Source organism: Zingiber officinale, chromosome 6B, assembly GCF_018446385.1.
Source record: "Zingiber officinale cultivar Zhangliang chromosome 6B, Zo_v1.1, whole genome shotgun sequence".
NCBI classification, from domain to species: domain Eukaryota; kingdom Viridiplantae; phylum Streptophyta; class Magnoliopsida; order Zingiberales; family Zingiberaceae; genus Zingiber; species Zingiber officinale.
The window spans coordinates 7,528,224-7,550,178 of record NC_055996.1 but is presented as its reverse complement, the minus strand read 5'-3'; the positions used below and the strand labels follow the sequence as shown (position 1 = coordinate 7,550,178).

The 21,955-nt window shown below is 42.2% G+C and overlaps 1 protein-coding gene across 1 annotated transcript; it reads right to left on the bottom strand.

The window, feature by feature from the left end:
• Positions 1–16,815: 16,815 nt before the first annotated feature.
• LOC121991845 (peroxidase P7-like) lies at positions 16,816–18,523 on the bottom strand. The gene is made up of 3 exons (XM_042545904.1): positions 18,233–18,523; positions 17,942–18,133; positions 16,816–17,543 (listed from the first exon to the last, which is right to left on the bottom strand). The coding sequence occupies exons 1-3, from the start codon at positions 18,443–18,445 to the stop codon at positions 16,992–16,994; spliced, it is 957 nt and encodes a 318-aa protein (XP_042401838.1). The 5' UTR covers positions 18,446–18,523; the 3' UTR covers positions 16,816–16,991.
• Between the last annotated feature and the right edge of the window lie 3,432 nt (positions 18,524–21,955).

Below are 21,955 nucleotides of genomic sequence, written 5' to 3'. Positions count from 1 at the left end.
AACCAACTGGGCTGCAAATGTTTTGTTAATTATATATGGAATAAAATGTATATAAGGTATAGTTAGGAACATTGGAAATAAATTGAAACGTAAAGTGCGCGACTGAGGAATCGAAGCCATGACCTTAGAGTTGGTCAAAATCCGGCTGACCAAGTGATCTAGCCTTCGATTTTGTTTAGAAAAGGTAGGAAATTTATTTAACAAGTTAACAAAAGTATGAGGTTATAAAGGAGGAGAACTTAGGGCTTGATTGATTACCCGTGACCTAACCTTTCCCCTCTCCTCCTCCCTTCTGCGCACGACGGCGTTTCGGCTCGAGCGAAGGCGAAGCCGACGAAGCTAGGGCTTCGATCCGGCGATCGGCCAAGGTTCTCCGAGGAGTTCCTCCATCTCCTTAAGCTCTTCTCGATGAGGAGGAGTCGGGAGCACGAAGAAGAGTCGGGATTTCGAGCTCGCCGAAAGCCCTAGAAGCCTCCTTCTCGGTTGTAAGTCCAAGAAACCCAAGGTAAGTTGCTTACTCACCTGCGGTAAGAGTAGTTCTGGGATTTCCTTTATTTTCTGCCATATGTTGAGGTTTCGGATTCTTGTTTCCTTTTGGATTTTGAAGCATGCTTTAAGGGGTTTTGGTTGTTGATGCTTTTCTTTCCAATGTGTGATAGCTTAAGAAAGACAGTTTGTAGTAGAATCCGGATTTCATACTACATCTTGTTGCTGATGTTTTCCAATGTGTGCTAAATTAAGCTAGGTAGTTTGGTGATTCCAGTTTCGTAATAGTGAGGTTCAGTAGTGATGTAGTGGGGTAGCCTGCCTCCCTTCCTGTGGATTGTTCATGAGTTATAAGGATGAAGGCGAACTTGGCAGTGGAACTTACTAGATTCGTATTGCTGCCCTTCTATGTGGTCCTTGATGTACATCTGGATAATGGAGTTGAATTGATGCATTAGTAATGGTACATGCTTTGATGATAGAGTTGTTTGAAATGGTGTTGAGGTTGCTACATATGTGTTGAAAAATAACTTGATAGTAGAGTAGGTTGGTGAGCAAGTTTTATGATTCTGTTTTTGTTTTTGCATTTGCATCTCGTGTTGATAGTTGATGCAAATGGGAGGATCTGTGATTGAATTGTGATTTATTCATAGAGATGGGAATTTTGCAATGTCTTAGAAATTGTTATTCCATAGTTACCTAATGTTATTTGAATTTTAAATGAACTGTTAAGTGATACCATGAGAATAATCTGTATGAAGTCTTCTCTGAATCTTTCAATTGATGTGGGTATGAGATCTGAAATTTCACATTAATTGTAGGTCTTTAGCAGATTTGCAATTAACCGGACATGAACAGCCTAGTCTTAGGAGAATTCGGTCGAAAGTTGTTTAGCTTGAATGTAGCATCTAGATTTTTATTAAGAAGGGCAGTGCAGATTTTTATTAAGAAGAGCAGTGTAGATTTTTGTTAAGTAGAGCAGATTTTATTAAGAATTTCAAGTGCAGATTTTAGTTAACATTCAAGTGCAGTTTCGTTAGGCTTATAGTGCAGTTTTGTTAGCACAGTATGCAGATTTCAGTTAGCTAAATATGCAGAACTTTGTTTAGCATAGTATGCAGTTTTATTGAGCATTTCAGTACAGTTTCATTAAGTATTTTCATAAAATTATGTTAAGCATTTTAGTGCAATGTTAATAAGCATTTTAGTGCAGTTTTGTATGAGACATTCTATTATTAGAAGTATTAACAAGTATAAGAAAGATAAAGAAAAGAAAGAAAAAGGCCAAGGCCTTAAATAGATCCCAAAGTCAAGACTTTAGGGATTTTGGCACACAAGGTGCTAAAGAAAATGCCGAGGCATTATATAGAAGTATTAAAAGATAACAAGTATTTTACTTTTATCAGTGGCACTGTACTGGACTCTCAGTTGTCCTTGGGCTGAGCTCCCATAGTCGTCCCTAGGTTCAGATAACCTAGTAGTAACGGCACGGCCGACGGTCGACGGTCGACAGTCGACGACCCGAGGGTCGCCAAATGGGTCGGATCGTTACAAAAGTAAAAGCACAGTTGCCGGGCCCAAGAGAAGTTGATTATTATTTTGAAGTATTATAAGTATAAGTTTTAGAACAAGTAAAGCAAGTTTTACATAACTATAAAGTATTAAAGGATAAGATTAGAACAGATGAATTAAGTTTCACTTTGTTTTAAAATCAGCAAGTTGAGTTTTCTCTTATGCTAGCATGTTATTTAGATTAGTTTACTGTTCTTTGCTATTAGAAGAGTATGAGTAGCTTTATATGTTTAGCACTTCAGTATGCTTGTTTATTTACTAGTAGATGAGCATGAGTAGTTTTCCTTTTGAGCATTCAGTATATTCACATGCATATCGAGTTTTTGTGAGTTAGATAGTGCTTACTAAGCAAATTTTGCTTATAGACTACACTTCCTCTTACTGCAGATAAAGGAAAAGAAAAGATTTAGTAAGGAAGACGACAAGGTGGCGCGGATGGTGTGTGATGCCAGGACTATGGAAGCCTTGGGACTTAGTTTAAGAATTTATTAAGATTGCCATTTATTAAGAATGTATTATATGAGTCATTTAGTCTTCCGCTGTTAGTTAATCGTATGTTTTTATTTTGTTTCCTCTATTTATTACTTGCATGATTTGATTTCATTAAACTGCGTGGTGATGTTGTTCTTTTTGTGTGTTTGATATGTGTTCCAGCCGCCTGTGGCTGTGTATATTATGTTATGTATTAATGATTATGGTCATCGGTACAAGGGAGATTCTGCCGAAATTTTTCGGTAGGGTTTCCATGTGATTTTTAATCATACCGGTTAAGTAGAGTTAGTAGTTAAGTAACGGTCATCCTTAGAGAGTAGTAGTAGTAAGAAGGGTGGTCGTTACAGCCAGAGCAGAAGACCCACTTTTGGATCCGAGGCGCCCCGGACCCCTCCAGGGCGCCCAAAGTTGACTTTTTCACAGGATCGAGATTTGACTCGATCTGAACGTTGGGGGATAAAGTTTATCCCCCTAGGGCGCCCGGAACCCTCCAGGCGCCCGGAACCCTCCAGGCGCCCGACTAAGGCTATAAATATAGCCTTGGTCCAGAAGCTTTTCAACAACTCAGAGCAATTCATTTCCAAAGTTTGTACGCTTCAATTTTAGATTAGCTTCCTTGTTTTGTGCTTTCACTGCTGTAAGAGGCTTCTCTGCCCGAAGGAGATACTAGTGCGAAATTCCTTGGATTAACAACCTCCTTGATTGTAACCAAGTCAAATCCGGTGCCTCGTCTTTCTGATTTACTTTCTACTGACTTTAATTTACAAGTGTTAGTTTTAGAGTTTGAGAAGGGTATTTTTGTTTTTGTTTTACAGGGCTATTCAACTCCCCCTTCTAGCCGACCGCAACGGTCCTACAAATTGGTGTCTTCTTGGTGCTCCTTTTGAACTTCTTTCTTGTTAGTAGTTTTTGGACCATGTTGACTAACTCTTCTTCATTGGTTGAGTCTAAGTCAGACTCACTTTCTGGTTCATTCTTGATTCTAGTCTAGGTTTCTTTACTTTATCATGTATACAAAGTGTTGGTGCAATATCCCTATGTCAAGGTTGACTAAGTTGACTAAGCTTGAGTTGGCTCAAGCTTGAGTTTTGATGTTTAAGTTTCGATGTTTGACAATATGTGGAGATTGCAGGTGCAATCGTCTGATTTGGGAGATTGTTGGTGCAATTCTCCTCTGGTCAAGGTTTTACCAGTTTGATGTGAAGAAAAGTCAAGTAGATCAAGGTTGACTGGATACTTAATTGGGAAAGTCCTAACTGGAGGTTAGGAAAAGGCAATTCCAATAGGAAGGTTGGAAGAAAGGAAAATCTAAGTGGGTCAGTATTGAACGAACACTTAGTGGTGAAAGTCCCGGTGAGTGAAGCTGGGTAGTCGAAAAATCCTGATGAGTGAAGCTAGGTGAAAGTCCTAGTGAGTGAAGCCAGGCAGATGGAAAGTCCTAGTGAGTGAAGCTAGATAGATGGAAAGTTCTAGTGAGTGAAGCTAGGTAGATGGAAAGACCTGGTGAGTGAAGCCAGGCAAGTGGAAATCCAGGTGGGTCAAGGTTGACCAGACATCTGGTGTTGGGAAGTCCAAGTATGTCAAAGGAGTGACCGGATACTTGACACAAGGAAATTCGGATGGGTCAAGGGTGATCGGACATCTGGTGGAAGGAAGTGTTAGGATCGATGATCGCGGCTAGAGAGGGGGGTGTGAATAGCCGACCCCAAATCTTCGCGTTTCTTTCTACAAACTAGGGTTAGCGCAGCGGAAATAAAAACAAGAAACGAAGACAAGAAATCAAACCTCAATACGCGTCGATGTAACGAGGTTCGGAGATGAAACTCCTACTCCTCGGCGTGTCCGTGAGGTGGACGAAGCCTATCAATCCGTCGGTGGATGAGTCCCCGGAGAACCGGCTAAAACAAACTCCTTCTAGGTGGAGAAACCTCGCCACAATACTTTCTTGCAACAGCAAGATCAGAGTGTACAAGAAATACAAGAAGAGGCAACAATATGAATGTAAAAACAAACACGCTTGCCTTCGACTGATTTCCGTTGATGAAGCCGCAACTTCACAGAAGAACAGCAGCAGCTGACCAGCCGAGAAGCTCACTCAAAGCTTCAGTGGAGTAGGGAGCTCAGCAGAGCTCAAACACAGCACCAAATCTCAGCAAGCAGAAGATCAAGCAGTCAGTAGGAAGAGAAAGAAGAGTTGCCCTGTAGAAACCCTTGAACTCCTTTTATATACTCTACTCAGCCTGCACTGCACCTGTGAAGAAGACACAGAAGAAACTAGCCGTTGCTACGCAACGGCTAGGACCTGGACCGATCAGGCATGCTCCTGATCGGTCCAGCTTCATCCTGATCGGTCCTGGGGACCGATCCCCTTCCTTTTCTCCCGAGCTTCTTGCCTTCTGATCATTGTTTCCTGATCGGTCTGCAGACCGATCAGATAACACTCAGTAGGCTACTGTTTGGTTACTGATCGGTCACCAGACCGATCCAGATACCCAGCGTATCACTGGATAGATCCACTGATCGATCTAGAGCTTGGTTTTTGCCCAAATCAAGTCCCAAGCCTTCCAAACCAATATCCGGTCAACCTTGACCTATTGGTATCTCATGCTTAGCATCTGGTCACTCTCTTGACCTGCTAAGACTCCCTACCAAGTGTCCGGTCAATCCCTTTGACCCACTTGGACTTTTCTCTTCGTGTCAAGTATCCGGTCACTCCCTTGACCTACTTGACCTTCTCAACACCAGATGTCCGATCACCCTTGATCCATCTGGATTTTTCCTTGCCCGGCTTCACTCACCAGGACTTTCACCTAGCTTCACTCACTAGGGTTTTTACCTGGCTTCACTCACCAGGATTTCCAATCTGCCCGGCTTCACTCACCAGGACTTTCCAACTGCCTGGCTTCACTCACCAGGACTTTCCCACTGCCTGGCTTCACTCACCAGGACTTTCACCTAGCTTCACTCACTAGGGTTTTCACAACTGCCTCACCAGGACTTTCCCGTCTGCCTAGCTTCACTCACCAGGACTTTCCACATCCGGTCCAGAGAACGAGCTACCGAGCCCTCTCTGACCTCAGTTCGGAGAACGAGCTACCGAGCCCTCTCCGACTTCCATCCGGTCCAGAGAACGAGCTCTCGAGCCCTCTCTGACCACAGTCCGGAGAACGAGCTACCGAGCCCTCTCCGACTTCCCATGTGCCAAGCTCCCATACTTGGACTTCTCCGTGCCAAGTCTCCATACTTGGACTTTTCCCGTGCCAAGCTCCCTGCTTGGACTTTTCACCATGCCAAACTCCCTACTTTGACTTTTCCCATGCCAAGCTCCCTGCTTGGACTTTTCCCGTGCCAAGCTCCCTGCTTGGACTTTTCCGAGTCAGGTCAACTCACCTCGGGTCAACCAGGTCAACCTTGACCACGGGTACCGAGCCCTCAATCTTCCAAGCTTGTATCCTTGTCAAACATCAAGATACAACCATTGTCAAACACAACTCGTCAAACATCAAAACACAACTCGAGTCAAGTCAACTCGAGTCTGGTCAACCAGGTCAACCTTGACCTAAGGTTGCACCAACAATCTCCCCCTTTTTGATGTTTGACAAAACCCATAATCAAGTTAGGTTAACCCGATAACCTAACTTAGGTTTTCCAATGTTCTTCCCTGAACATTCTCTAGATATTCTCCATCCTCCTTTCTACTCTCCCCCTTTTTGACACACATCAAAAAGAGTGAATCAAGGTCAAGAGTTTCTTCCTAATGAAAGTCTCATACCTTTCATTGAAACTCTTAATCTCCCCCTTGACACTAGAGTCAATAATTAACTTAGTGATAATCCCATATCACTCAAGTCTTTTAGGAGTAAAGACTCCCCCTAAAAGTCAACTCCCCCTTGACTAATAGGTAAAACTCCCCCTAAAGGTTAACTCCCCCTTGACCATTGCACCAACAATGTCTTGGTGAGTTTCAAACCTTTAGAAATCCAAAACACCACTTCCGTAGCTGCAATTTCAGACAACCAGTCGAAATTCAGCAACTTGGCACGCCCTGATCGGTCACCAGACCGATCAGGCTCCCTCTGGATCGGTCACAGTGACCGATCCAGGCTCCCCTGGACCGATCAGAAACCCTTCTGATCGGTCCACAAACCTGACAAAGGTCTGTAAGTTCTGATTTCTGATTTCTGATTTCTGATTTCTGATTTCTGATTTCTCTCCACGAAATTCAGAAACCTCTAGAAAATTACAGAAAATTCCAAAAATTGTGAAATTTTGAGGATACATTCCTCATAACATATACTATCATGGAAAAATAGTTTTCTATGAAAATAACTTCCATTTTCAAATCTTGATACAAAGTCTAAAAACTTTGAAATAGTTCAAGTTTACCTCAACTTTGTATCAATTTGCTCAATGATGAATGCTATCACTAGAAAAGCTTTATCAAGGTTTTTCAAACCAATTTTGAAATGATTTTAAACCCTTTAATTTAGGACCACAATCTTTGGGCTAAATGTACATGACTTGTACATAAGCTTTCCCTATGATCCCCAAATTAGAATTAGGCTCATCTAGGTACAAGAACTATGCACCTTGATCCTAACTCATCATCCTAATATCTCACACACATCTAAGGTGTATCAAACACATCCAAGTCAATTTTGATGTGAGATATGTGTTTAGGTTATCTTAGACTAAGGTCTCATGCATTTTCTAAACATCAATTTGATCTCCATATCAAATTGTGTTTTTAACCTTAAATCAATTTCATTGATTATAAATACAAGAAATGATGACATGGCATAGAGTGATATCATACATAATAATAACATATGCCAATGTCATGATGTCATGGCATAAAGTATGAAACTTAAATAAAGCATGACATATAAATAACCTAAGCATTATCATGACATTTTAAATTATCATAAAATAAATATGATGTCATGACATGGCATATGGCAAACAATATATGGCAAATAGCACATAAAGGTATAGGAAATACCTAATTCTAGCCTTAGTTGTCATTTTTGATAATTTTGATCATTTTGCCATAGGTTCTATATTCCTAAGTATAATAGACCTAAAATCATATACCAAAGATTTTTAGATCACTATGTGCCAACTAGATTGACTCTAGAAAACTCCTCAAATTTGATTGGCACATTCTAATCACCTTAGGAATAATTGTTAATTTCATTTTCAAGGCTTGATTACCCCTTGAAAATTCCTCAAATGTCACCTTTTGCTATGAATAGATTAACTACCTATTCAAGTAAGGTTGGCACACCCTAACTCATTTAGCGTGATGAAATCACGCTCCTAGGAACCTAATACCTATTGGAGCTCATTGGGTTCACTAAATATTCACTAGGGATGACTTCCCTAGCAACCCTCCTAATGACCCTCCTAGGCTTTGAAGCCTTGGTCATTTGGGACTCATCAAGATCAACTCTAGGGGTGACTCCCCTTGTGACCTTGGTAATGGTCTTCCTAGCCCTAGATTTTGTTCCATAATCGAATGGAACATTGTGATAAGTGGGCTTGACCACTTGGGACTTAGGTTTGTGACCCAAACCTTTCTTGTCCTTGGACATTGGTTTTTGACCCTTAAACCCTAGAGATGACTTCTCCAAGTTCTTAAGAGCCTTTTCCAAAGTATCAAGTCTTGACCTCAAGACATGATTCTCCTTCTCTAATACCTCAAGTTTTAATTTGTCATTGTTCCTTGAGGTACTCTTAGGCATATGTTGAGTAGTTTTGGGATTCCTACCTAGGTTTCCCTTAACCTTAGATGAGTTAATCCTAGGGTTGACATTTCTAGAGTTATCCTTATCTAGGTTAACATGTTTGGCTCCTAAGCATGTGTATCGATTCCTATAATTAGCATGCTTATCATTCTTGACAATAGCAATAAGGCTACTAGCATACATCCTACTAGAATTGCAAGAATGTGCCTTATAGATTACCTTAGGGTTTGCCCTAGCTCCCCCTATACATGTGCTCGATCTCTTGTCCTTGTGAGGTTGCCTCCCCTTCGGACATTGGCTCCTATAGTGTCCCCTTCACTTGCATTGGAAGCACACCACGTGCTCCTTGCTCTTGCGTGTCGGGACTCAGGCTTCCTTGATCTTTGGCGCCGGTGGAGTCTTCCTAACCCTCTTTAGACACTTACTCTTGTAATGTCCAAATTCCCTACACTCAAAGCATAATATATGCAATTTACTAGAACTTAAATTGCTTGAGTTACCTAGGGTTGAGGTGGGATGAGAGCTCTCTCCTTCATCCCTTCCGGAGGTAGAGGCTTCTTCTTCTTGCTCCAATCTTGAAGAAGAACTCTCCTCCTCTTTTTCCTTAGATGTTGAGTAGCCCTCAACTTCTAATTCCTCTTCTCCATGATGTGAGCTACTTGGCTCACTTGGCTCCTCTTCATGACTTGAAATGGAGCTTCCCTCATGGAGCTTCGCCAAGTTGTTCCACAACTCCTTGGCATCGTTATATCCACCTATCCTACACAAGACATCATTAGGTAAAGAGAATTCAATGATTTTCGTTACCTCATCATTGATGGTTGATTGGTGGATTTGCTCCTTCGTCCACTTCTTCTTCTCCAAAAGTTCTCCTTCTTTATCCAATGGAGGAGTAAAACCTAATTGCACACACCTCCAATTCTCAAGATTAGTCATAAGAAAATATTTCATTCTTACCTTCCAAAACGTGAAGTCGTCGCGATCGTAGAAGGGTGGAATCGTGATGTCCTCTCCGAGTTGATCCATCTCTAGCTCGTGCTCCCCCGGGTGTTGATCCAACAAAGAGCGGCCTTGCTCTGATACCACTTGTTAGGATCGATGATCGCGGCTAGAGAGGGGGGTGTGAATAGCCGACCCCAAATCTTCGCGTTTCTTTCTACAAACTAGGGTTAGCGCAGCGGAAATAAAAACAAGAAACGAAGACAAGAAATCAAACCTCAATACGCGTCGATGTAACGAGGTTCGGAGATGAAACTCCTACTCCTCGGCGTGTCCGTGAGGTGGACGAAGCCTATCAATCCGTCGGTGGATGAGTCCCCGGAGAACCGGCTAAAACAAACTCCTTCTGGGTGGAGAAACCTCGCCACAATACTTTCTTGCAACAGCAAGATCAGAGTGTACAAGAAATACAAGAAGAGGCAACAATATGAATGTAAAAACAAACACGCTTGCCTTCGACTGGTTTCCGTTGATGAAGCCGCAACTTCACAGAAGAACAGCAGCAGCTGACCAGCCGAGAAGCTCACTCAAAGCTTCAGTGGAGTAGGGAGCTCAGCAGAGCTCAAACACAGCACCAAATCTCAGCAAGCAGAAGATCAAGCAGTCAGTAGGAAGAGAAAGAAGAGTTGCCCTGTAGAAACCCTTGAACTCCTTTTATATACTCTACTCAGCCTGCACTGCACCTGTGAAGAAGACACAGAAGAAACTAGCCGTTGCTACGCAACGGCTAGGACCTGGACTGATCAGGCTGAAGCCTGATCGGTCCACAGAGCTCCTGGACCGATCAGGCATGCTCCTGATCGGTCCAGCTTCATCCTGATCGGTCCTGGGGACCGATCAGAGCTTTCTCTGATCGGTCCAGGGACCGATCCCCTTTCTTTTCTCCCGAGCTTCTTGCCTTCTGATCGTTGTTTCCTGATCGGTCTGCAGACCGATCAGATAACACTCAGTAGGCTACTGTTTGGTTACTGATCGGTCACCAGACCGATCCAAATACCCAGCGTATCACTGGATCGATCCACTGATCGATCCAGAGCTTGGTTTTTGCCCAAATCAAGTCCCAAGCCTTCCAACCAATATCCGATCAACCTTGACCTATTGGTATCTCATGCTTAGCATCTGGTCACTCCCTTGACCTGCTAAGACTCCCTACCAAGTGTCCGGTCAATCCCTTTGACCCACTTGGACTTTTCTCTTCGTGTCAAGTATCCGGTCACTCCCTTGACCTACTTGACCTTCTCAACACCAGATGTCCGATCACCCTTGATCCATCTGGATTTTCCCTTGCCCGGCTTCACTCACCAGGACTTTCACCTAGCTTCACTCACTAGGGTTTTCACCTGGCTTCACTCACCAGGATTTCCAATCTGCCCGGCTTCACTCACCAGGACTTTCCAACTGCCTGGCTTCACTCACCAGGACTTTCCCACTGCCTGACTTCACTCACCAAGACTTTCACCTAGCTTCACTCACTAGGGTTTTCACAACTGCCTGGCTTCACTCACCAGGACTTTCCCGTCTGCCTGGCTTCACTCACCAGAACTTTCCACATCCGGTCTAGAGAACGAGCTACCGAGCCCTCTCTGACCTCAGTTCGGAGAACGAGCTACCGAGCCCTCTCCGACTTCCATCCGGTCCAGAGAACGAGCTCTCGAGCCCTCTCTGACCACAGTCCGGAGAACGAGCTACCGAGCCCTCTCCGACTTCCCATGTGCCAAGCTCCCATACTTGGACTTCTCCGTGCCAAGTCTCCATACTTGGACTTTTCCCGTGCCAAGCTCCCTGCTTGGACTTTTCACCATGCCAAACTCCCTGCTTGGACTTTTCCCATGCCAAGCTCCCTGCTTGGACTTTTCCCGTGCCAAGCTCCCTGCTTGGACTTTTCCGAGTCAGGTCAACTCACCTCGGGTCAACCAGGTCAACCTTGACCACGGGTACCGAGCCCTCAATCTCCCAAGCTTGTATCCTTGTCAAACATCAAGATACAACCATTGTCAAACACAACTCGTCAAACATCAAAACACAACTCGAGTCAAGTCAACTTGAGTCTGGTCAACCAGGTCAACCTTGACCTAAGGTTGCACCAACAGGAAGTCCAAGTGAGTCATGGAGGATCGAACACTTGACACGAGACGGTAACTCCAAGTGGTTTAAGGTTGACCAGACACTTTATACGAGGAGAAAATTCTAAGTGGGTGAAAGGATTGACCAGACACTTGGTGAAGAAGTCCCAGTAGGTCAAGATTGACCGGATGCTTGGCATGAGAAGTCTCAACAGGTCACGGTTGACCAGATGTTGGATTTGAGAATCTTGAACTTAAGTTAAGCAAGTCAAAGGGAGGTAAATCGATCAACCGATCGATTGAACCATGGAGCAATCGATCAGTCGATCAATTGAAAGTGTGCTGCGAGTGAAGGCTGGCCCAATCGATCTGCCGATCGATTGGGAAGAGTTATCGAGAGCACAGAATGGTCCCCAATCGATCAGCCAATCGATTGGGCACCGTCAATCGATCGGTCAATAGATTGGGAACTGGTTTTCTCTCACGGACGCGAGGAAGCCTGAATCGATCGGTTGATCGATTCAGGCCGTTTCTAGTAGAGCATAGAGACACTCTGAATCGATTAGCCGATCGATTCAAGCCTCCCCAATCGATTAGTCAATCGATTGGGATATGACCGTTGCACAGGAAGTGAGCAATGGATGGCTGTGATTGCATGGATGTGACGTGGCAATCGATTGGGAGTAAACCCAATCGATTGGGAGCCCTAGAAGCGCAGAGTATAAAACCGTGGAGAGCTTTCTTCTTCGCAGCTCTCTCGACACAGCGCTTACACGATTTCTCCTTGCTAATGTATGCCGGACTTCGAGTGGAAGACAAGTGCTGTTGCACTTTCAAGCTAGTCCAGAGGCATCTTCATCAACAAGAGATCAAGCAAGAAGAGGTTTTTGCTTTGTACACTTTTGTATTTACTTCTTGCTTAGAGTTGTATATTGTTGTGTGAGTTTGTACTAGGTTTCTCCACCTCCGGTAGTTACCGAGAAGGAGTGTTTTTCATAGTGGAGAGCGTGTCGTGTGTGGATCCTTGGATTAGCCAACTCTTCTTGAGGTGGATACCAAGTAAATCTATGTGTTAGTGTTGTGAGTCTTGTTTCGAGTTCTATCTGCTGCATATCATCATCATAGAGCAAGCAAACAAAGCGTGACGAGCTATTCACCCCCTCTAGCTACAAATTGACCCTAACACAAAGCAATCCCTTTCTCGTCTTAACTCAAGTTAGACTTTCGTGTAATTCTAATTCACAAAAAAAATTTGTCTAATTTAAGAATTGAAAGATCTCTTGAAACTTTGTATGTATCTACTATTGATGCCCACAAAGCGTTTCTCGAGAAAGCGTTTAGTGTGTAACTTATTGTGTCATGATTCTCTAGGTTGTGTCCGATCAGATGTAGGCCATTGAGGATATCCTTTAGTCGAGCATGTAATTATGTGGGCGTCTCTCCGAGAAGCATTTTAATATTAAATAAATTATTTAATAGTAAATCTCTCTTATTTACCTTAGATTCATCAGTTCCTCCGTGTAGCTCTACCAGATAGTCCCACAGTTCTTTTGCATTTTTGTACGACCCAAATCAGTTTAGTTTTTCCATGGTTAGCCCGCATTGGATGGTGTTGATTGCCTTGTAATTTAGTTTCGCCTTCTTGATCATCACAGGAGTTCAGTCTCCTGGTTTTATGGGCTTTCCATCTACCATTAGAGGAGTGTTTCTTTTGAGTATGGTGAACTAGAGCTCGATGTCAGACTTGAGGTAGTACTCCATTCTATTCTTCCAATAGCTGAAATTCTCCCATTTAAATAATGGAGGGAGGACTGTGTTGTACTCTTATTGGTAGGAGTTCAACATCCTTGCTATCAAAGAATAAAAAGGAAGAAAATTTCCAAGACTCTCGTCTTGGGATTTGTAGTGCGGGATACAAAATTAAGTGTAAAAAAAATTAAAGGAAAAAATAAAAAGTTTTTAAAATTTGTTCCAAAAATGATTAAGTAATTTCAGAGCTACCAGGCTCTGATACAAATTAAAGGATCAAAAGATACGATAGAGGGGGGGGGGGGGGGGGGGAATATTGCATGTTAAAAACTTTTTCTTTTAAAACGTTGAAACAACAGTAGTGCAGCGAAAAATAAATAACTCGTTTTGATTACTTGGTTCAGAGCCTAGGTCGACTCCTACACCAAGACCCGTGACCTCTTGATCACATCGTTGGTAAATCTACTAAAACTCTTCTTTCTGAAATCTTCAAAAAGAAGTAATTCGTACAAATAAAAAGTATAAGATAGTAACAGCTTATTATCTCATTTGAATTTAAGTACAATGCAAGCTAAATTAAAATTATACCAAATAAATATGAAGCGATGAAGATCGTCAGTAGTTTATCGGAGTAGTAGCTTGCTTGAGGATGTGATGTAGAGTTGAAGCACGAATAGAGACTTTGCAGAGAGATGAATAGAAAATTTGATAGCTGCCTTGAATCTCGAGCTCCCCTTTTATAAGCATAGTTTGGTCGATTGATAAATCTATCGGTTGGCTGATACGATCGGTCGACTGAACCTCCTATCGATCTACTTAACCCTGTGCTTTCTTTCTTTTCTAAGATTCGATCATTGCGCATTTATGAGCTTTAATGTTTCGGTCGACCGATCACCTTGTTCGGTTGATCGAACAGTGAACTTTCCCTATTCGCCGATATTCACACTTAATTCATCATTAATGAGGTGATCATTCGGTCGACCGATCCTGGGGTTTAGTCGACTGATCTCGGGGTTTGGTCAACTGATCAGCCTGACTTTCTTCTTTGCTTCGGTTCGATCTACTCTCTACTATGTCATCAAGGTTCGGTTGACCAATCTACTGGTTCGGTCGACCGATCAGGCATTGACCGGACTTTGCTATGGTCTAATCCCTGGTCTAAGTTTTCCTTGTTCGGTTGACTAATCTGCTGGTTTGGTAGACCAATCAGGTGGGTTCCTAGAAAACAGAGTTAAACAGTATATATCCCTACAGAACAAAGGTTACCATAATTTTATGATACATGAGTAGTATTTGACAGTAATACTGTCTTGATCTTAACTTTGAAACTTTCTTGATTCTTTAGTTAGATCGGCGACTTAGAGTTTGTTTCTTTTTAGAGCACGACCTCACTATCGCTTCTCTCCAGTTGCTTACCTCAGCCTACCTACCAAACATTTGTTCTCCAGACCTATTTGGACTTTGCCGCTTAGCATCGATCGACACACTAGAACTTTCCCTCGATCTTCTCCAGACCTATCAAGCTTCCCTGCCAAGTGTCGGGTCCTTTCGATCCACTTGGGCTTCTTGCCTGGCTTCCATGATTTGCAAAGACTTTTCCCGCCTAGTTGTGACTAGGACTTTCACTGGTTGAGTAAATAGTCTGCATACTTAGTCAACTTGTTAGATTACAATAAGACTTAACTTAACTTTTGACAACATCAAAACTCAGGTTCGATTATGGTGCACCCTACACCAACAATTATATCACAGTCTAGTCAGTCAAACTTACAACCTCTTTCAACTAGTCTTGAAGGAGAGACATGTGATACAGTGAATAGGAGGGGACCCTCAACGCGAGTGTCAAAGTCCTGAGGGATGTGGCTGTCAAAGTCCCGAGAGACGTGGCAGTCAAAGTCCCGAGGTAGTTAACTTAAGCAGCTTGGCCTCAAGATAGTCCTTAGAGGAGTAAGGGTGTGATTCTTGGAAGCTTGGTTGAACACTCGTAAAAAACCACTCGGATAGCCTCGGGTTGGTTCTCCTGAGAAGCTCTGAGCGGATGTTTCCCATGTAGGGTTCCAAGCAATCTATTTCTCTCAGCTAGCTCGTGGATTCTATATACTTAGCTTTTCTCCTCAAGGTACGGTCGGACTTCACAACCCAGGGGATGAATTGAATCGGCAAAAGTTAACTCAACCGCATAGATACTCAACACCCCCTCAAACATCTGCTCAGACCCACTCGGGACGGAAGTCCGATCGGATATCATTAAATAATGAAACTAATGCAGAAACATCACCAGGGCTCATCAAGGTTTGGAAGTCCCAAAAGGTCTATCATTATGGAATAATAATCAACAACCCATCAGTACAATAGCTCTTTTAACGCCATGTGTAACCATTGTTAGGGAATCATTGGAATATGCTCTTGTAACCTGTAGAGTGGAGGCTTCCATTCTCTATATACAGAATTAGTTGGTACAATTGGAGAAAGACGACATATTACTAGTATGGTTGATTTTATTTTAATAATATGCCTTGTTATTCGTGCTAAGAAAAAAAACACTATATATATTTATGGTCCCTTCTTCCTACTCAGGTAAACTTTTCCATCGCTCCTCACTATGTTTGATTACTCATCTTGTATGACTGTAATAGAGTTTCCTCATTTGACTTCAGCGTTTAAATGACTACACTGAGAGACCCCTTCCTAGTCTCTGTATTGATGTTTTCCTCTTCTTTTATTCTCTTTGGTATGATAGACTTGTTCTCAGCTTCAAACTCCCTCCCGAGAGGTCTTCTTATGGTATACAGATGAATTAAGTTTTTAGATGAATTAACTTTTTAAAGAAGAGAACTAACAATTTCAAATCATTAATAATCCATAGAAAAGTCAAATTAGTAGTGGACCCCAGTCAGAGTGGGAAACATGTCATAGCAATGAGTTAGCTCTTTCGTTCTTTACTCTTCCGGACTCATTATTAGAGTCGTCCATTTAGATATGGACTTGTCCGATCGATTTAAATATATTAGAATAAAATTTTATCAATTTAGTTTAAAACGATGTAAATGTATCAATCCATGTCCATTTAGATTTGGACTTGTCCGATCGATTTGTCCTGTCAAATAGATTAGATTAAAATTGTATTAATTTATTTAAAGACGTTTTAAATGTATCAAGCCATATTGATTGTGAATTCCGTGAGTGACTCGGATTGAAACGAATTGGGAAGATTTTCTTAATCAAAATTTAAAATTAAAATAAAAAAATCACTAACTCGTTTAATATGCAATTCAAACTTCTTTTTTGAAAATATTTTTATTATTTTTTAATTGGTATATCCCAACCTATATTTACTCTCTTCATCAGTATTTACTCAGGTTCACTCGTAAGTAGATATCCATGGCCTCAGCATGTCTTACTTATCACGGATATTCTAAAGGTGATTTATTTAATTTTATAAAAAATTTTGATCAACCACCAAAATAATTATTATCCTCCCATTTAAAGAGAACTCTTAAAATGAGTTATAATTAGGATTCAACCTTTAAATATCTGATTAATCATACCATTTCACTGCGCTAATCTTTTTCCTTAATCACGGAACATGATTCATGGCAATCTTGTGGGTACTTTTTTTTTAAAAAAAAAATCATTTTATTAGAAAATTTTCTTAATTTTTAAAAATATTAAAATAATATACACCGAAAAAGTTGAATCACTTGACGAAGACGAAAACAATAATTCTTATAGCAATTTGCTATAAAACAAAAAGCACGTGGCGTAGCTAGCTAGCTAATTAGTACACAACGAGCACACATACCCTTATTACTTGTCGAGCTAGCTAGATTCAAAACATGTAACAAAAATTCTTTAAGAATTTATAATTGGATGATATAGATCATCAGTTGACCCTTCTGCAATTGGTTCGGATCTCTCCGCTGCTTCCTGTGAGCGGGCCGATGTTGCTCATCTTGACCATGGCGGCGGCGAAGTCGGCGGCGAAGGCCGACGGGTTGGTGGCGTACTGCCGCACCAGCGAATCCTGCGTGCCGTTGTTGAACAGCTCCTGATCGGAGTGGAGGAGCCCCTTGGAGGAGAGCAGGTTCTGGAAGTAGGCGTTGTCGAAGGCGTTGGCGGTCTGCGCGTCCAGCGGCGCGAGGTTGTTGTCGCCGCCGGAGGAAGGGCAGGTGCCCTGTCTCTGGGCTGCGAAGGCGGCGTCGATGTTGGCGTCGCTGTAGATGTGAGAGCGGAAGTTGACGCAGCGGGCCTGGCCGATGGTGTGGGCGCCGGAGAGCGCGGTCATGTCGCGGGCGTTGAGCCCTTTGGCGGCGAAGGCAGAAATGAGCTGAGAAAGGCTGGAGACCGGACTGGGGAGGTTGCTGTTGGCGGCGCTGAGACTGGCGGTGGTGGAGTCGCGGCGGCCCAGCGGCACCGACCATGATGGCCCACCAAGCTGCCAGAAAATTTATATATTTTTAAAATTTTATTAAAAAAAACATTTTTAAAATTTACTGCTTTCCTAAAAATCCAAATGATTTTTTTTTATCCTCGTGTGACAAAAAGTTCATCTCAGATATCTCTCTACTTTCGGTCCCAGGATCATGTGTGGAAGATATCTTTGTCACATAGGAGAGGTCAGGAATTTAACAAATATTTGGCCATTAGAAATTTTCTATTTTTCCTGGTAATAGAAAATTTTAATAATTTGTGACAATAACACTTGCTCTGTGCTTTTCAAGTGATTTACTTGGGTTGGGTTGTCGATACAAAACTTATTTTGATAAGATAGAATCAAACACCTCCAGAATTAATAGCGGGATATTTAGATTAAAAAAAATGATTTTTTTTTACCAGAACAACGCCGTCGCGAGCAGCAATCGCGAGGATGTCGGCGCAGGAGACGGTGTTGGGGCACAGCAGCTCCACCGCCGTCTTGATCGTGTCGATGACGTTGAAGCCGCGCAGCGAGTTGGCGTTCGGCCCGGCGCCCTTCTCCCCCACAAAACTCCCCGCGTCGTCCAACAAAACCGACCCATCGCAACCCTGCAGTTTGTTAATTTGCAATTCAAACACTTAATTCCCCTGATCATCTTGATTTCCTAAATTCAAGAAAACATGCACACAGGCTATTCCTAATTTTACATTAACAAAGCAGTCATGGAAGAAGAGCCGAAGAATGGACGCTCCCGTCCGGCGATCCAGAAGCACACTCGTCGTCATCACTAACTTCACAGTGGCGGCCAGAGTGGGACACGTTTGGCTGTAGAACGACGGGGAAAGTTGCCCCTTCCCAGTCGAGAACAACAGCATCAAGAAGAAAGAAATCTTGAGCAATAAGCTTGAGGCGGATGCCATGGCTTAATTAATTTCGACTCAAGCACCACAATTAATTAAGATGAGCTCAGAGGACTCGCCATGGCCGCTACTTATATACTGTTAGTTTCATCATTTAAGTTGAACAGATGATGACTTAAGTGTAAACTGAAAGACATGCTAAAGTAAGCACGGTGTGGACTTAATTAGTATCATAGGGCTGTATTCATGCAAGAAAAGAGGTTGCGGAGTCAACTTTGGTAGCTTGCCCTGGGGCAGGATATCTACGGCTCCGTGTAGACCCATGCATGCAATTAACTGGCACGTTCCCGTGATGGATGCCACCAAGAACACAAGTATTAGGCTTTCCCTACCATTAATACTGATTCACTTCCAGTTCATTCTCGGAAGACAGGAAGTTTAAATGATTAAATTGCTTTGAAGAGTAGTTGCGAGTGAGCATCACCGAGACACAATTAATTGGCTTAGATACGACCAAAGAAATCTTAACTAGAGGTCGAATTAATAGTCAACTCGAGATCAACTACTCTTGTTTTTCTTATATGATACAATCAAATTCGGATACGGGCATCTTTAGATTATTATTACGGGCATCCTTAGAAAAATAGGACTAATTAGATTTACCGGTTTCGTAAGATCAGCTACTCTCCGAATTAATTTGTTTACGTATCGATCGATCATTCTGTGGCTATGGGAGACAGCCATGAGAGGATGAGGACATGCACAAATAGCTCTGAATATATCAGTTAATTAGCAGCACTTGGAAGTCAATGATGCTTGACTATATTGTTCAGCCCATTTTGCAAGATAAGATTGCTGTAAAGTGAATAGATTGATGGAGAAATCGAATCTAATGCTATCCCATCGATGTGGGGAGAGGCGAAAGATAAAGCTAAATTCATAAGCTTCCCACACAATTTTAAATTCTAGCTAGATCGATGTCTAATGAACCGATGCATAGAGAGATTGACGGTTCTTACTTCTTTGCCTTGTGAATTAAGAGGATATGATATTAGGAAAGGATAAACGAAGAGATCGATGTTAATTATGAAATTGCAACGTTAACGTCATTTCAGATAAAGAATATTAATACCATGAAAATGATAAGTTGTGGAATTAAATTGGTCTCAAAATATGATCGATATCACGTATCCGTCTTGATATTTGTATATCTTCAATCCTCATCTCAAATCTTGAAAAGAATGAACAGATCCAATTAAGGCGAAAAGGATAATTCTGGCTTTTGCATTTGCTTAGTCTTTTTTGCCATCTCTTTTGTCCAATCCTTGGTTGGAAGAGGTGCTCCCGATCCGTCTTTTGATTTCTCAAATTCATCTACAACACTAAACCAATTTTCAATATCATTCATCAAATAATATTTCATCCTACCTTTCCAATATGCAAAATCGTTGCAATCAAAGAAAGGTGGTCGAGCGGTGCTATATCTCTCTTGAAACGCCATCTTGATGCTTCGGTTGACAATGAGTTCTTCTGAAGTGTTCCTAGCTCTGATACCAATTGATAGGACCTTTGCGTATGGTGGGGTGGGGGTGAATAGTCTTTCTTCGATTTTTCACCTACAACTTGTTAGCGAAAGCAAATAGAGAGAAATGAAAGACAAGAAAAATAAGAAAACAATGCTAACTCCTTGGTTTACTTGGTCTCCACCTCCTTGAGGTGACTAATCCAAGGCACACACCCACACGATCAAGCTCCAATATGAACTTCTCCTTCTTATTATCACAAACGAAGGTGGAGAAACCTTTACAAGGTTGTCTCTTCCTCTTACAAGATGAGATCTAGGCTTAGGAGGAAGAGACTCAAAATCTTTTGCTTTGAAATCACTTGGAGAGCTCTCTTTTTGCTTAGCACAATAAGTATTCAAGTGTTGTGTTTGCTACAGTGCATCTCCCCTTTTTATTTGTCTTCAAAAGTAGTCATTTCTCACGTGATCGTCGTCGTTGATCGATTGAGCACATCTCTAATCGATTCAAATATAGCCGTTGAGCGTCGTCACAATCGATTGGGCCAACACTGGATCGATTCAGCTGCATATTTCATAGGTACAGAAGTGGATTCAATCGATCGACCGATCGATTGCTTACCTCCAATCGATCGGCTGATTGATTCAAAATCGCACTGCTCTTTCGTGCAGAAACCTTCTGAATCGATCGATCGATCGATTGGTTATCTCCAATCGATCGGTTGATCGATCCAAGTTCGCACTATGTTCTTGCACAGAAAGCATGTGAATCGATCGGCGGATCGATCCAAGTTCCTTCTGTGCTCTCGTGCAGAGGCTATCAATCGATCGTCCGATCGATTGGTTTCCTCCAATCGATCGGCTGATCGATTAAGCAGTATTCTGTTCCATAGTTATGCACCTCAATCGATTTACCAATCGATTGCTTGCTGGTTTCCCAACTAATACCTCGTGCTAGATGAACGCATCTCTGGACTTTCTTGCCAAGACTCCGGTCCTCGACCTTCTTGGACTTCTCTTGCCTTACACCCGGTCTTCTGACCTGCAAGGACTTTTCCTACCAAGACTCCGGTACTCGACCTTCTTGAACTTCTTCATGCAAAACTTGCAGCACACGTTAGATCCAAACGTATTAACCTAAACTTAAATAGTTGTCAATACATGGAAAACATCCAGGGCATGATTGCACCAACAATCTTCTCATTTTTTTATGTTTGACAATCTATTTGAGTTTAGGCTAATTTCCAACACACCATAATAATAAGATGATAAGCAGTAAATAGCAATAGTCATAAGCTAACTGTAAATGACAATATTGTTATTAACTACGCATAAAATTCATCTTACTTGATCATAAGCAATAATAGCAAATTCATATATGACTAAGCATGAATCTCCTTCCTAATTAAGCATAAACTTCAACTTACTTCTCTCCCTTTGTCAAATATTAAAACAAAAACTCCCCCTTAATTGGTGCACTAAACAAACACGATAAACCCGAGGGGTACTCCCCCTAAATCACACAAATATCAATATAAGATAACAATCTGGATTCGAAAAATGAAAGATAATAGAGAGAAGCAGTATATTGATATTATGTCTTTCAACCCGAGGGGTACTCCCCCAAAATAAAGTGAAGTTCACAGGAGGGACTTCACAACAAACATCCACATAACGTACAAGATCACATGTCATAGAGATACAAAGAATTCAAAATGATCATCTCTCGAAGGAGTAGGAATAGGATCAGAAACGTCGATAGGATCAGAAGGAGGGGCAGATGTAGTAGCAGGAGCAAAAGCATCAGCAGACGCAACAACATCCTCAAGAACATCCACAACAGGAGGAGCAGATGGAGACGGGTGATGCGTCGCCCAAGAGCTCATCAAATCCACCAGAGTATCCAGAGTCGCCTGCATCGTGTCAACCTTGGTGGCCAGAGCAGCCATCTCCATATGCAGCTCCTCAAGACGAGTATCCATAGACTCCTCGAATGTCGGAGAATCAGGCTCCGCAATATCCTCCTCAGCATCAGCCCCCGCAAGAAC

What these genes read in the sequence shown, in the direction of transcription:
- LOC121991845 (XM_042545904.1), bottom strand. Translation starts at nt 18,445, where the DNA reads ATGGCATCCGCCTCAAGCTTATTGCTCAAGATTTCTTTCTTCTTGATG. An exon ending in TCCATGACTGCTTTGTTAAT is followed by an intron (nt 18,134 to 18,232) that starts GTAAAATTAGGA and finishes AACAAACTGCAG; the next exon opens with GGTTGCGATGGGTCGGTTTT. An exon ending in CTCGCGACGGCGTTGTTCTG is followed by an intron (nt 17,544 to 17,941) that starts GTAAAAAAAAAT and finishes ATTTTCTGGCAG; the next exon opens with CTTGGTGGGCCATCATGGTC.